This window comes from Alligator mississippiensis, chromosome 10, assembly GCF_030867095.1.
Source record: "Alligator mississippiensis isolate rAllMis1 chromosome 10, rAllMis1, whole genome shotgun sequence".
Lineage (NCBI taxonomy): Eukaryota > Metazoa > Chordata > Crocodylia > Alligatoridae > Alligator > Alligator mississippiensis.
Window position 1 is genome coordinate 2408665 of NC_081833.1, and position 14253 is coordinate 2422917.

Consider the following 14253-nt stretch of genomic DNA (forward strand, 5'->3'; position numbering starts at 1 on the left):
TTTGGGCACTCCTAAGGCGAGTATAAAATACTTAAAAAGCAACATTACATTATTTAAACATGATTTAATTCGATTAAATCATCATTAGAAATTTAGGTCTTGCCTACCATGTTTTTTATTACAGGTTCCCTGGCTGGCTGGAGAACGAAGGCCTGGTGGTGGCCAAACCATCACATAGGTGAAACCTCCTTTAATTGAGAGGGGAGTCATTTTGGTTCAGACAGATGTAAATTTGTTGCCAGAGTCTCTTTGCAGTGCTGCTACCACATGGGTTTGTTTTGTGAGTCTTGCCTTAAATGACACTTGTTTTAAGCCCTCAGCTGCGGGAATGAGGGAATGCATCAGAATCGCAGCTTTCGTGTTTAAGAAGGAAACTTGCTTCTAGTTCTCACAGATGCTGTGAAATGCTTGGAAACACGAAGCAAGTGCGACCTAAAGGCTTAGAAGAGAAGGGGTCCATTAAAAGGACCTCCTACCTGTATTATTTTTAAACAGTCTCATGAAGTTTTGAGTCGTGGCTCACAGCTGCTGAGCACCTGAGGTTAATAATGCCTATTCTTCCCTCCTGGTTAAGGGCAGAGAAAATCCCAGTTCACATCTGTGATCTCCACCCAGCCCTGGGATGGATGTTCAGGGGACTTCACAGGTAAAAAATTAGCAGAAAAAGTTATCCCCCACCCAAGTCAAGCCTCGCTTGCCCATGATGATGAAGCAAGACATTGCACAGACCCAGGCCTGCAGTTGGGTTGGTTGTTTCTCAGCCACCTGTTATTATTTTTAATCACAGAATCAATCAGACGACAGAAGGAGCAATGGGCTCAAGCTGCAGCAAGGGAAGTTGAGGTCAGATATTAGGAAAAACTTTCTCACTAGGAGGGTGGTGAAGCACTGGGATGGGTTGAGATGGTGGCGTCTCCATCCTTGGAGGTTTTTAAGTCCTGGCTCGACAAAGCCCAGGCTGGGATTCATAAATTCATAGATTGCAAGGGGCTGGAAGGGACCTCGCAGATCATTGGGTCTAGCCCCCTTGCTTTAGGCAGGAAGACAACTGGGGTTAGGTGACCCCAGCGAGGTGACCATCTAGTCTCCTCTTGAAAACCTCCAGGGTAGGTGATGATCTAGTTGGGGCTGGTCCAGCTTTGAGTAGGAGGTTGGACTAGACTAGATGCCCTCCTGAGGTCCCTGGCAACCCTCACGGAGCTGGCAGGGAGCTACAGAGATCACATCTAGTCCAACCCCTGCCTCAGGCAGCATCAGCCCCATCCGAACAGCCCTGCCCCGCGCTCTCCTCCACCCGCACATCAGCCACGAAGAACGCCTGCCCTACTAGGCTGCGTCCACAGCTCCTCGGGTCCGATTTCTGTACTCCACCCTCCTCCCACGAGCCACTGGGGACCTCAGCTGGCTCCTCCATGGAGCCGTCACCACGGGCGTGTATGTGGCGAGCTTCACGGACACCCCAGTCTCCTGCCCCTTCTGCAGGCAGAGGGAGACGTGGGCGCGCGAGGCTGCAGCCCCTCCACATCCACCTCCAGAATCTGCTCCCGGGGGTCTGGTTGAATTTCACCCCCACCTTTTTGTTTCTGGTCGCCCCACCAAGTCCCGGGACCTCCTGGCCCCATACTTGACCAGGAAGGATGCTGTCCTCTCCCTTGTCCGTGCACGCTTCCAGGCAGAGCGCCAGCGGGCACCTCGGATGCCTTCGAGGGTTACCCGGTGTCCCCCTCCGGAGAGCTGCTTTTCACGTTGGAAACCTTTGACCCCACCGTGTCACCTCTACCCTCTCCTTCCTCAGCTGTCCCACAGACAGAATAATAATAATAATAATAATGCATAAATCTATCCTTCAAGCCCGTGGGAGCGGTGGAAGAGACAAGCAGGCGTGTTTGCAAGAAGCCCCAGGGGCAGGGGCTGCTCCGCACCGCTCCCGGCTGCGCTGCGCTCCTGCACCCGGGCCGGGCCGGGCCGGGCCGGGGCGAGGCGGCGCCGGGCGGGGGCGGAGGCGGCTCCTCCCGGGCACATAAGGCCGTCCCGGGGCAAGGCCAGGCAATGCAATGCAAGGCAGCGCAGCCATGGCGTCCTGCCGGGACTGCTGCTACAGCCTGCTCTTCGAGTACGACACCCCGCGCATCGTCATGATCCGCAGCCGCAAAGTGGGGCTCATGAACCGGCTGGTGCAGCTCGGCATCCTCGCCTACGTGGTCGGGTGAGCGCGCTGCCTCTCCCCGCCCTGCTCCTCCGCTGCCAGCTTCGCAGGGCGCTCGGCCCCCCCGGGGCCAAAACGGGCTTATTTGCACCAGGACCACCGGTGTGCAGGTGCCTAGTTGCCAGCCCTCCGTGTTTCAAACATGCCAGCTTAACTTTTTCTGTGTTGGTGTTGAAAACATGGTGAGCTAGCTTTCCTGAGCAACGAGGAAAGGCTCTTTTTAAAAAAACAAAAGTAAAATCTTACTGGCATGGATGGAGCTGCATGTGTGTGTGTGGCTGGAAGTGGAAGTGCTGGCGGACGTACACAAGATCAGGATCTGGGCGCTGTCAGGAAAACTCCTTTTCTTCCACGCCAGCTGTTGCTTGTGTGCAGGTGTTGCTTGTCGCTCCTATGCTGAGCTAACGGAGCAACCCAGGAACAACGCGGGTGGGCAAAATGCAGCCCGCCAGGCCGTTGTATTTGGCCCGCAGGGCCCCTAAAAGATTTAGAAAATGAATATTACTCTGCCCTGGGCTGCCTGTCTGTGCAGTCCTCGATGGCTTGCCAAAACTCAGTAAGCGGCCCTCTGCCCAAAATAATTGCCTGCCCCTAGTAGAGCTCGGCCTCTCGCACGTGGTTCTTGCTTGGTGGTTTGAGAAGAGAAAACGGTTCTTCTGGGGGCTTCTCTTTTTCTGACTCTCCCATGTTGCTTCTTTAAATGAGCCAGTTGCTCACTTGAGCTCAGATGAACTGATAAAACCTTCGCTGGGCACTTGCAAAAGAGACTACAGCTGCTAACAGGACCCACCAGCGGGCACTTCCTCCAGCGAGTAGGCTGACGGGAGGGAGGCCTGTGCACCCTCGAGGTGGGGGGAAACGTTAACTGGACTTCTTGAAGTGCGGCACTTTGCCTAAGCCGGTGGCTCCCAACTGGGGGGAGTGGATTTCTAGAGAAATGCCTTAGCCCCACAAGTATTTCAGGATCCTGAAGCATTGGCATTTGAAGGAAATCCCCAGTACAGACTGCAGCTGGCAGTACTTCACTGTTTCGTTTTTTGCCTCCCCCACAAATATATTTAATCTTCTCTCCATTTGCAGGGAAATGGAGGGCTGCAGTTCCAGGCAGCACTAAGACATGCAGAAAGGCTGAGAACTGGGCATGCTTGGGGTGGGCGATCAAACTTGGGCCTTGCACAGTACAAGATAGTGCGGGGTATCCCTCCAGGGGCGGCACGGGTCATCTCTCGGAACAGGCAGTTCCTGTAACTTGAATCCACTTTTCTGCTGTTTAGTAACTATATTGCTGATGCCACGAGCTCAGCAAGAGTGGCTTAAAATAAGATTTAAAAAAAGAAAACGTGAGCTCTTCACTTGCTTTCAGGATTCCACTTTTCAGCAGCAACATTTGGAACTAGGCTTGTCCCTTAAACTAAACCAATAATTTCATGGTGCTGGTTTCTTAGAGGCCTCTGAATGCAGAAGTCCTGATGACTTATTTTCCCCCTTTTACCTGCAGCTGGGTCTTCATTTGGGAAAAGGGCTACCAGGAGATCGACTCCGTAGTCAGCTCTGTTACGATCAAAGTGAAAGGAGTAACTGTGACCAACACATCAACTCTGGGACCCCGGGTCTGGGATGTGGCTGACTATGTTATTCCACCTCAGGTACGTGCCCTTCTGCGGAGGGCTGTATTAGCACCTGCATTTGCAGAGAAGTGTCCCGCTATACCTGAGACTCCCTGCTGCAGGCACATCGCCTGCACAAACTACCAGGCTCATTGCCTGGCTTTGCCTTGCTTCAAGTGATGCTGAATACCTGCACCTTCCACAGGTAGTGGAGGATTGTGGAGGCTCAACACTTCTGGTCTTGAGCATAAAGCTGCTGTTTTATAAGGGGTTGAGTAAGGAAGTACAGCAGATGCCTGGAAGGAATTGCTGTAATGATCCACATCCTCCTCCTCCTCCTCCTGCTTTTTCTTAAGCAAACAGACAGAAGTTGAACTGCTCTGTCAGGCTGTACTGTTTTAACTGTCCTCCACACAGGACCTGATCGGGAGCCAAACAGGAACTGCTGGGAGTAGTTATTGATTGACTGAGCATGCATGTGACGGAGGAGACCTGCTGTTAACTTAGCAAGCAGTTTCGCCTCCCAGCCCTCATGGGCACATGCAGGCTGCAGGCCTTTGATTTGGACAGGCATCCAATCGCAGTGGGGAGCAAATGCCAGAGCCACTTGTAAACTGAGTAGTTAAGGCTTATTAGTGCTTGAACAGGAAAGAACCTGAGGCCTTTGTTCACAAGGCCAAAGAGAAAGGCAGGTGGGACCCACCTGGGCCTGGTGGGTAGAAAAGCACCAGGCTGGAAAGAGTCTGTGAACTGTAAACCAATGCACAGAGATGGAGCCTCTTGTCTGCTGAGCCCCACTGGAGCTGCTGGTAGAAACCTGTGCGGGCCAGCTAGTAAAACTGGGCAAGACTGCCTGCCCTGCTTGCAAGTGTCCTGAAAACGCTGCTCGGATAGCACTAGCCTCTGATCTAGTCACAGATGACCAATTATTTTAACTTCTCTGGGGGTTTCTCCAGGAGCCTCGCCACAGGTGTTGGTCTGGTCCAAGGTCTCCACTTTCCTGCTATGCATGCAGTCCTGTACTGAAACGGGCCAGAAGGACTGATATCCCATGGGCTTGGAGGAAGGGAAAGAGCCTGCTTCAGAAGTGGTGCATCCCTTCTGCCCAAAGTGGAGCTCTCTGCTTGTTTTCTAGAGTGCTGTTCCCCTCTGTCTTGCATCTCACTGCTTGCCTTGTATGTGCAGGAAGAGAACACCGTCTTCATCATGACAAACATGATCATGACACTGAATCAAACGCAAGGTTCCTGTCCCGAGGTAGGTACAATCTCGGTCGGCCTCATCGCTAACGGTTTTGGTGCGGTGCGTAACTCTTGTCAAAGGGCGGTCGTCGGGGTCTACCTGGGAAGAGACTTTGAACAAATTTCCCCGAGGCCTGTCCTGGGTCTAGTACAGTTCAGGCTCTTCATTGACTTGAAGGATGGAATTGAGTCTATGCTAATAAACTGGCAGATGATGTCCACCCAGGCGGGGTGTGTAGCAGGGCCAGCCATGCCCGGGAAGGGTCTGTCACCTCCTGGCAGTTGGCTTTTACCTGTTTGTCCTCCTGACAGTTCCCACCTGCCACATCTTGCTGTTACCAGATACACGAGAACAGGCTCTCAGCTCAGTCAGGTACCAATCCTGGGTGTCCCATTCATTAGTCACATTACTGGGCCACCCCTGCAGAGTGACAGTGTTGCTGGACCTCTCTCAAACCATTCTCAGTCTTGTCCACTCAATCCCCCCCTTGGGCTTATCACTTTGTACCAGCCTCTCCGGGTGTTGCAGGGCTCGGTGCCCTCTCCTCTGCTCTGCAGGGCTCTCCAGCCCAAACCAACCCACAAACGGACAATGCACTCCCCCAGTGCTTTCCATCTCCCCTCTCTAGCTGCCTCCTGCCTGTGGCAGGACTCCTACACCTGAGTGTCACCCTTGTTAGAAGCAGCGCAAACCCAAACACAATCCACTTCAGCTGGGGCCTTTCCCCAGAACCCCTGGTCCCACAGGCCTCTACTCCAATCCCAGCAGGCTTTCCCAGCTACAGCCCTGCTGGGCCTGCTTGCTGTTTTGTAGCATAGCCTCTGCCGCTCTCTAGGGAGCTCCTCTCCACTGTACTGCCACAGCCTGACCGACGGCTCTGCCCTGGAGCTGGGCTTATATGTCCTCAGGTGTTGCTTTACACATCCCAGCCTCCAAGCAAGCCGACTTTACATGCACAGTACCCACTTTCCTATTTCTTATGCTGCCTCTTACTCTAGGAATAGGGTTAGGGGTCTCGCAGGGTGGCAATGATTTTGGAGGATAGAATTGAGGATGCAGAATGTATCTTGATAAATTGGAACAAATGGTCTGAAATAGATTGGATGAAATCCAGTAAGGACATGTGCAAAGCACACGGGACAGAATCATCAAGGATACATGTGCAAAATGGGGAACAGAAAGTGCTGTGATAATAAGGAGGGTACATCAGTCCACAGTGGAATAGATTAGTTAAAGAGCTTCTTGAACCTCTCTTATTGTCTGGCCTACATCCAAGCATGTCCAGGCTCTTGTCTGGGATGGTTTAGATGGGGATGATCCTGCTTTGAGCAGGGGCTGGACTAGATGACAACCTGAGGTTCCTTCCAGCCTATTTATCCTGGAAGAGTCTAATAACTGGGTGGGGTAACTTGTGGCTACATGCATAGAGAGCAAGCAGAACTGCGTGGCTTTATAGTAACAGCTCTTCCTCTCTAGCTTCCAGATAACAAAACTGTGTGCAAGTCTGAAGAGGACTGCCATGCAGGATATGTAGGCACTCATAGCAACGGTAGGAAATGACCTGCACTTCCCTTTTCTTCGGTGTGGGTCGTGTGGGTTTCTAGTAGGATAGGAACACGGTTTCATCAAGTTACCGCCGCTCTTACTCTGCAAAGTGCACCCTTTAAGAAAAACACCTGTGCTCTTTCAAAGGGAGCCCAAAAGGTTAAACTCTGCTGTATCTACTTTGCCAAGGCATTAACAACATGAAGTAGAGAGATGTACCTGCAAAGCTAGTTACCTTGCAGGAAACAAAGTCATTCAAGTGGCCCACGATGTTTGATGTGCTTGACAGAAGCATCTGTTGGCCAGCAGGGTCCACTGGAAGCATGCATGTGCCTGAGTGTCCTCACGCCCTAAAGCAAAGAGGAACCGAGCACTAGCTAGAGATGCTGTGAAATGCAGAGATGGGTGGCACTGCTGTTGAGTCACTCCACCCTTCATGGGCACTGAAGAAGCCACTGCTTGTCTTCCTGTAGGTTTTGTAGGGGAGGACTAATGCTGGCCCCACTGTGCCGCCTTCCCTAACATCGGAGGGGGACTCTTGCTGCCCTCTGCTCTACCCCTAGGCTGGGCTGCTCATCCCTGCAAGAGTCTTGCAGAAGGATGCACAGGTCTTGCCAGTTTGCTTTGGATACACAGTGAGTATCTTCTTTCTCGTGTCCTTCCAGGAGTCCAGACTGGGAACTGCATTAAGTACAACGGCTCCATCAAAACCTGCGAGATCTACGCATGGTGTCCTGTGGAGGATGATACGAATGTACCCAGGTGACTGCTGTGTGTTTGACTGCCACAGGATTGGTGTCCCTGCCCTGAGGGGAGAGTTGGTGATGTGGACAGTCACAAGGAGGAGGGAAGGTCTCCATGAGATGCTGACTATTGACGCATGGACCAACTGGAAGGGCTCAAGAAAGAGGGTCTTGACTGTACTGGTGGTGCTGACTTTGTAAACAGGAACCAAAAGGGAGGTGGTGAAGGAAGGGTGGGGAAGGAAACATTTCCTGCCTCCTCTAGAGAGCTCTCAAGTAAACACTGTTTTCCTTCAGTGCCATGTGCGTGGCTGTGGGGAAGGTATAATCTACAGGATGGCAACAGGGGCTGCATCCACGTTAGTGGTAATGTGGGAAGCAGAGGCTGAAGCTTACTCCCAGCCCAGTGGTCCACAGCTGCATGCTGACCACTCTCCAGATCTGGGCTGGACATGGTCTAGCGCACACTTCCTAGCAGTGTGCCCTACCCTGCCACAACAGAGGGCTAGATGCAGCTGTTCTACCACTTACCAAAGTTAACTGGGAGTGAGTCCGGCTCCTGATGCCTGCTTCCTAATGTTGCTGCTTTGGAGCTCTGCTCTGTGTAGGTTTATACCATTATGCGTTGTCATAAGAGCTGTCTGTGTCGCTAAGAAGCATGCAACTTCCTTTCCATATAAGGATTTTGCATGACTGTCTTTGTAAAGCACTTTGAGATGATATCAAGATGCTGTATAGAAGTGGAAGCCACTGTACTCAGCCTCTCCGTTGTTTCATAGGCCAGCTTTTCTAAAGGATGCTGAGAACTTCACCATTTTAGTGAAGAACAACATCTGGTATCCCAAGTTCAACTTTGCCAAGTAAGTAGTGCATGAGGGTATTAACTAGACAGACTGGGCTAATTCTCTGCTGCCCGTGAGCCGTGGGGCAGGACTGGGACAGGAAAGATGACATGCAGACACCTCTAACCCAGTGCTGTCTTCCTTTGCTCCTCCAGGCGAAATATTCTCCCTAGTATCAATTCCACATACCTGAAGGGCTGTATCTATGACGCTCAAACGGATCCCTTCTGCCCGATATTCCGGATCCAAAAGATAATGGAGGCTGCAGGACAGAACTTCCAGGAGATGGCTGTGGAGGTGGGTGTTGGGCCCCTCGCTTGATGAGACCCTACTTGACACGGGGAGGCAGGCACTTGAACTTGCTTGCTGCATGCAGGCAGCCACAGAACATGCAATGCAGCTGCTGCTACAGGTGTACTGGCTCTGGGGAGGTGTAAACTTGACTTGGCAAATACCTAACCATGCTGCTTCTGTATCCTGCTTGCTTCTCATGGGGGAGCTGGTGCAGGAAGGTGCCATGCAGTGGCAGGAGTGAAGCCCAGCCCGCGGCACTATGGCTCTTACTGCCCAGGGCAAGGGTTCGTGTGACGGGGGCAAAGCTCCTATGTCTCGTGTAGCCTGGGAAAGAGCAGCACGGTTTAGGTTGGTTCTTGCAGTGGGTCCTGGGTTGCTGATCAATTGGGATGAGCTGATGCTTTGCCACTCTGTAGGCAGAGACGGCCAGGTCAGGGGCGAGATAAAAGCTCCTCACTGGCACTGAAGTTGGCATCTTCGGTGGGGAAGCTGCAGCGAGGCAGAGGTGAATGGTGATGTGCTCACACGGAGGGCAGGAATCCGGTTTGCAAACCAGTGGCCTGGCCAGCATCCGGAAGGCCCTTTGGCTGCCTGGCTAGAGCTTTAAGGAGTCCTGTCTGAGCTCCTCTCTCTGGGCTCTGCAGGGTGGCATTATGGGGCTGCAGATCAAGTGGAACTGCGACCTTGACAAAGCGGCTTCTCTCTGCGTGCCGAGATACAGCTTCCGTCGCCTTGACGACAAGAATTCCAAATACACCGTCTCCCCAGGCTACAACTTCAGGTAACGGAGGCCAGGACATCATTGTAGCTCATTCTGGGCTCCCAGTTCCATGGTGCTGACCTGGCCCAGATAGTGCCTGGCCGGTAGGGTCTAGTTCAGTGACTCTCAACTTTAGCCTTGATTCACAGCGGTTCTACAGGGTGCCTCGAGCGGTGCTCCATTGCAGCAGCTAATTTATTACAGTGCTCACCTGCTTGCAGAGGGGGTAGGAAGGAAGAGCAGATTCTCTCTCCCACGGTGACACCCTGCCTGAGACTCGCTGGTCTAGCTACTGGGAATATTCCTCTTTTTTTCCCTGCAGCAGAACAGTTGGTATAAACTGGTGTATTGACCTCCATAGATGAGCCTGCTCAGTGTAATACCGAATCCTGTCTAATAGTGCAGCCTACATGTCTGGGGCATCAGCCCAGGCTGCTTTGGCAGGAGCTGGAGTTCCCAGACCCATGCAAATGGGGTGAGAGAATTTGGGAGAAGGGGGAATTCTTCTAGCGTGCACGGGGGTGGAAGGAGAAATAGCTGACCAGATGAACAGAGTCCTTCAGCTGTGCGTGGAGTTGTCCAGCCAGATCTATGGTAGACTGTGTGTCTGTGCTGGCTGAGCTAGTTTCGCTTCTGGGGTGTGTTGGTGCTGTAGCAACATTGCCTCTGCATTGCTTGGGGCTTTCTCCATAAGAGAGCAAAACTGTTCTGCTTGTGTGGAGGGTGTTTTGGAGAGCTTGAATCTCATACGGCTCTCGGGCGGTGTCACGCTAGTGGCCAAGGACTAGGGCACCATCAGGAGGGAGGAAAATCTTTTAGGTTTGAACAAGATGCCTGCAGAGTGCTTGGCTGTATGTTGGGGGAGGCTGCTCTGCTATGGCAAGCTAGCAGGCAAAATTTCTTCAGCAGAAGCTAAGAAGCAGGTGTAGACCATAATCAGGCCTTGTAAAAATGTACTGGACCAGCCTGCTCTGATCAAACAGGCTGGTGTAACTCTGGTGCAACCGCCTGGTAAACTTAGCAAGTACCAAGTGATCCATGACCCTTAAACGTGCGTGCTTGTTACGGAAGAACCACGCAGCCCAACAGCGCTCTCTCCTCTTCTCTTCTCGTCCATCCTTTCTGCGATTTTCCTCTTGACCCTGCAGATCGTGGGACACAGTAAGTCTGTTCTCATCGCCTCTGCTTCCCTATAAAGTACGTGCATGCATGTTGTGCTGAACTGAACAAAGGACGGGGATGCCCTCTGTGTGCCAACCAAATGCTGCTTCTGGAGCGACTACCGCAGCCGTGTTCATTGCATCCCTGGCTGCTCCCTCTGGTGGCAAGTCGCACACCTGCAGACTCCTCTACACTCCCAGCGGACTGCTTAGCCTGGCAGAGCTTTGCTAGAAACCTTGGCTAAAATCTCACTGACCTTATCACTAAATTTCCATTGGGGGGAGCAAAACCAGGGATCTGACCTGCTCTGCAGGACAAACTGGTTCAGGACAGTAATAAAGGTCTTTTTGCTGGTGAAATTAGGCCAGGCAGGAAGGACTAACAGGGACTTCTGGGTTTTTCCCACCTCCCCTTTCATGTGCTTTAGAAACTGGCTCAACTCTGCTAGTGGCTAGACAACTTCTGTAGGGCCCTTGGTGTAGCCTGCATGTTGTGCATAATCTCTGACCACGCTGTCTGTAAGCACATAGCTAAATGAAACTCATCTGTTTCTTGGTCTTCTCAGTGAGAAACCAATTTTCAATGTGGGTTGGGGTATGCTGGGCTGGCAATAGGCTTGGATATTGTGGGGCTCTAGATGGCAACCTCCACACTAAGCTTTTGAACCAATTTGCTCTGCAGATTTGCAAAGTACTACAGGGACACAAGCGGCCTCGAGGCACGGACCCTCATCAAGGCGTATGGCATCCGCTTTGATGTCATAGTGTTTGGAAAGGTACCTCTCTCTCCATTTGAAATCCCAGGGCTTCGGAGCACTGCGACAGGTCCAGCAAAAGCATTCTCACTTGTAACTTTCTCTCTCAGGCAGGAAAATTTGACATCATCCCTACAATGATTAACATTGGCTCTGGTTTGGCACTGCTGGGAGTGGTAAGTTCTAGCGTCTGCCTACAGACTGGCATCTGTCTTGGTATCTGTTCACTTGGAAGTACAGGGCCTTCAGCTGTCTCTTTTTGATCTTCTGTAGGCAACAGTCCTGTGTGACATCATTGTCCTGTATTTTATGAAGAGAAGACACTTCTACAGAGAGAAGAAGTACAAATATGTGGAGGACTATGAACTGGTAAGCAGCCTGGCTCCCTTGGCACATGGTAGAGGGTGCACTTTTTTTTGTGGCCAAACTTGCCTTCCTCCAAGACTGTGGAGGTGACTAGCTGAAGCTCAAGGCCTCAAGTTAGCACAGCGCAGATTGTACACATGAGGTTTTGCATAGTGGTTTGTGGCAAGCACATTCTGCAGAGGAAGGAACAGATAGGAACAAACGAGGCATGTGCCAAGAGGTGTGATCTTGCTCCTGATGTGGGGGCAGTGCAAATGTACAAGAAATGACACCCTGCCCCTGCTGTACCTGGCACTTCTCTTGTCTCCTTGCCTCAGCTGCTTTGCACTGGAGGAGAACAGAGCTTGAATGACTGAAAGCCATCGGCACTTCCTGCTGGGGACAGACAGGTCAGAGAGGTCTCAGATTTGGCTGCTGCTATCAGACTACCCTGGGATGTAGACATGGCACTTGACTCTCTAACAAGGTTCCTAGGACTCTGGCCCTTGCCTCGCTATCTGCCCTGTTGTCCCCCTGCAGACATCCTGCCCTGTAACTGTAAGATGTGGTGGGAAAGGCCAAGGATTTGAGCTGAACTCTTGCAACAAAAGCAGTGGGGCAGCTCTCTGGTAAGACAGTATCTCCTGTCTGGCCTGACCAAGTACATGGCATAAGCTTCCAGTCCTGGGCTCCAGAGAGGAGGTGGGTTTGCTGTATTCGCTCTGCACTAGCTTCTGGACTTCACTGTGAGTAGCATCTAATGTTTGAACTTCTGCCCTTCAAGGGAGGCAACTCCACCTATGGGACGCAGCCGTGACATCCTTGGAACTGCAGCATCAACCGCCATATGTGAAGCACCGCTGCAATTAGTGCCCCACTTCACATGTGGACAATGAAGAGATGCTGCAGGTTCTCTCCTTGGGACAAGAGACTTTCTTGCTACACGGATGCAGCACAGCAGAAGCCAAAGGGAAACTTGGGGTTGCTAGTGTTTTGGAGTTTTGTTCATGGTATCAGAAGCAAAGATCAAGCTATAGGATTTGCCTTTTTTTGCCCCCCATGGAAGCCTGGTGCATTCCTAGTATTTAAGTATACTACTGGCTATATCCATGCCCCAGTTGCCAGCTCATCTCCTCTTCCCTTTTCATCTCAACCCAGAGCACTCTGAAGGGCAGGGCATAGCAGCACTGGGTGGCCTGGGAGGAGGAAGCTACGCTGCACGGGGGGCAACTCCTAGGCTGTGACCTGGTGGAAATGCTGGTTGCCTTCCTGTAAGGCTACCTGTGAGTGAAAGAAGGGGTACAGAAAAATGCCTTACTCACAGAAGAGACATCCCTTGGATTGCGTGAGCTCCATACAGCATTGTTCTTCACTTTGGGAGAGCACTGAGCCACATCTTCCTGTCCCACACTTGTCTTCCTTTTGGGTGAGGGCAAGTCAGTCAGCTAATCCTCCCCGGCCCGCTGCCACCCTGTCGGACCTGCGGCAGCCCCAGAAGCTGACGCCCTGCACTGTGTTGAGTGGCTGACCACTCTTTCTGGTCCATTTATTCAAATTCAGTTTTTGCAATAAAGGAAACGCATCTGAAGCTGTGAATTGCTGTGTGAGAACTGCTCTGAGCCATGCTGGAAGGTGGTAATGTGCCTCTCCTTCAAGAGCACACAATGGACATACATTCAGCAAGTGCCTTGGGTTTTGTTCTCCACTGTAAGTTTAGTCCTCTGAACAGTGAATAAAGCCATTTCAGACTTCCTCTTTCACTCCATTTTTTCTTGGTAGGATTCCTGTCGGTGGCTGAGGCTCTCTACAGTGCTGCTGCTAGCAGATGGTAACGCTGTTGGAGTCACACTCCTCCTCCTCCTCCTCCTCCTCCTCCTCCTCCTCCTGCTAGGGTGGATGGGGAAGATGGTTCCAACTGTCCTTGTCAGTGGCTTTATATCCTGCAGCTGGAAACAGGTCCCTGGCTGTTGGGAGAGGTTAGTGCCCGAGGCGGAGTCGGCACTGCCTGTCTCGAAGCCTTGTGCTGCACTCGAGCCCTGTCTCTGCCAGAAGCTGACAACTCTTCCTTTTTTTTTTTTTTTTTTTTTAAGGGAAAGGAAATTTTGAGAATGGGGAAGTGGAGCAGCCCAAGCCACAGGCTTTCCACATGCCAAGGCCTCACCCTGTGAGCTGGCCTGAGGGTGACTGCTGGCACTGTGGGTATGTGAAAGGCAATATGTCTCTTTTTTTTTTTTTTTTTCCCCTCAAATCCAGTAGTGCCCCTGAGCCTAGAGTTAATGGGTTGGTGCAGGCTCATGGGGAGCTTTCAGGGGCAACAGGCTGGACCTAGTACGTGCAGATGACATCCTTTTGCAGCCCTACTGTGTTCCAGGCAGCTGGAATTGGTTCAAAGCCAAACCACTCCAGGCTCTTCCTGCCTCTGCTGTGAGCATCTGCTGCGTTCCAGGTTGACCTGCACGGTCAGCTCAACCAGCCTGTGGTCAAGGGGATCCCTGATCCTTCTAGGACAGGCTTCGTACCTCCACCAAGCTGAGATAGACTAGCATTGTCTGTGCCATGAATTACATCCTGCTTTTGTTCTTCATTCCCTTCCTGGCACAGTGCAGAGATTTGGGGGTCGGACTCGATGATCTATTGAGGTCCCTTCCGACCCTAACATCTATAAGTACTGAGCCCAAAGTGCCCCAGAACACCTCTGCTAGCAGACACAGGTGCAAATGCTGATTGGCAGTCTCAAGGGCTGCACTTCCTCAC

At 51.9% G+C, this 14253-nt stretch overlaps 1 protein-coding gene across 3 annotated transcripts; it reads left to right on the plus strand.

The window, feature by feature from the left end:
* The first annotated feature begins 2012 nt into the window (after positions 1-2012).
* Positions 2013-13251, plus strand: P2RX4 (purinergic receptor P2X 4). Of its 3 annotated transcripts, XR_002090032.2 has the most exons (14): positions 2013-2206; positions 3705-3852; positions 4999-5070; positions 6532-6604; positions 7266-7362; positions 8123-8203; positions 8341-8482; positions 9124-9260; positions 11082-11175; positions 11265-11330; positions 11428-11523; positions 11838-11909; positions 12040-12201; positions 12284-13251. XR_002090032.2 is itself a non-coding variant. In XM_006272825.4 (13 exons), exons 1-12 carry the CDS (start codon positions 2055-2057, stop codon positions 11874-11876), a joined length of 1197 nt encoding a protein of 398 aa, XP_006272887.1. In that variant the 5' UTR covers positions 2013-2054; the 3' UTR covers positions 11877-11909; positions 12284-13251. The 3 variants fall into 3 exon arrangements, 2 of the variants coding, with proteins under 2 accessions (XP_006272887.1, XP_014450263.1); XM_006272825.4 differs by lacking the exon at positions 12040-12201; XM_014594777.3 differs by lacking the exons at positions 11838-11909; positions 12040-12201 and having other exon boundaries at positions 2015-2206.
* The last annotated feature ends 1002 nt before the right edge of the window (positions 13252-14253 follow it).

Bases quoted from the DNA above. Each gene is read 5' to 3' on its own strand.
- P2RX4 (XM_006272825.4), top strand. From the start codon at position 2,055: ATGCAAGGCAGCGCAGCCATGGCGTCCTGCCGGGACTGCTGCTACAGC. The intron at 8,483-9,123 runs GTGGGTGTTGGG...TGGGCTCTGCAG, and splicing joins TCCAGGAGATGGCTGTGGAG to GGTGGCATTATGGGGCTGCA. The intron at 9,261-11,081 runs GTAACGGAGGCC...TTTGCTCTGCAG, and splicing joins TCCCCAGGCTACAACTTCAG to ATTTGCAAAGTACTACAGGG.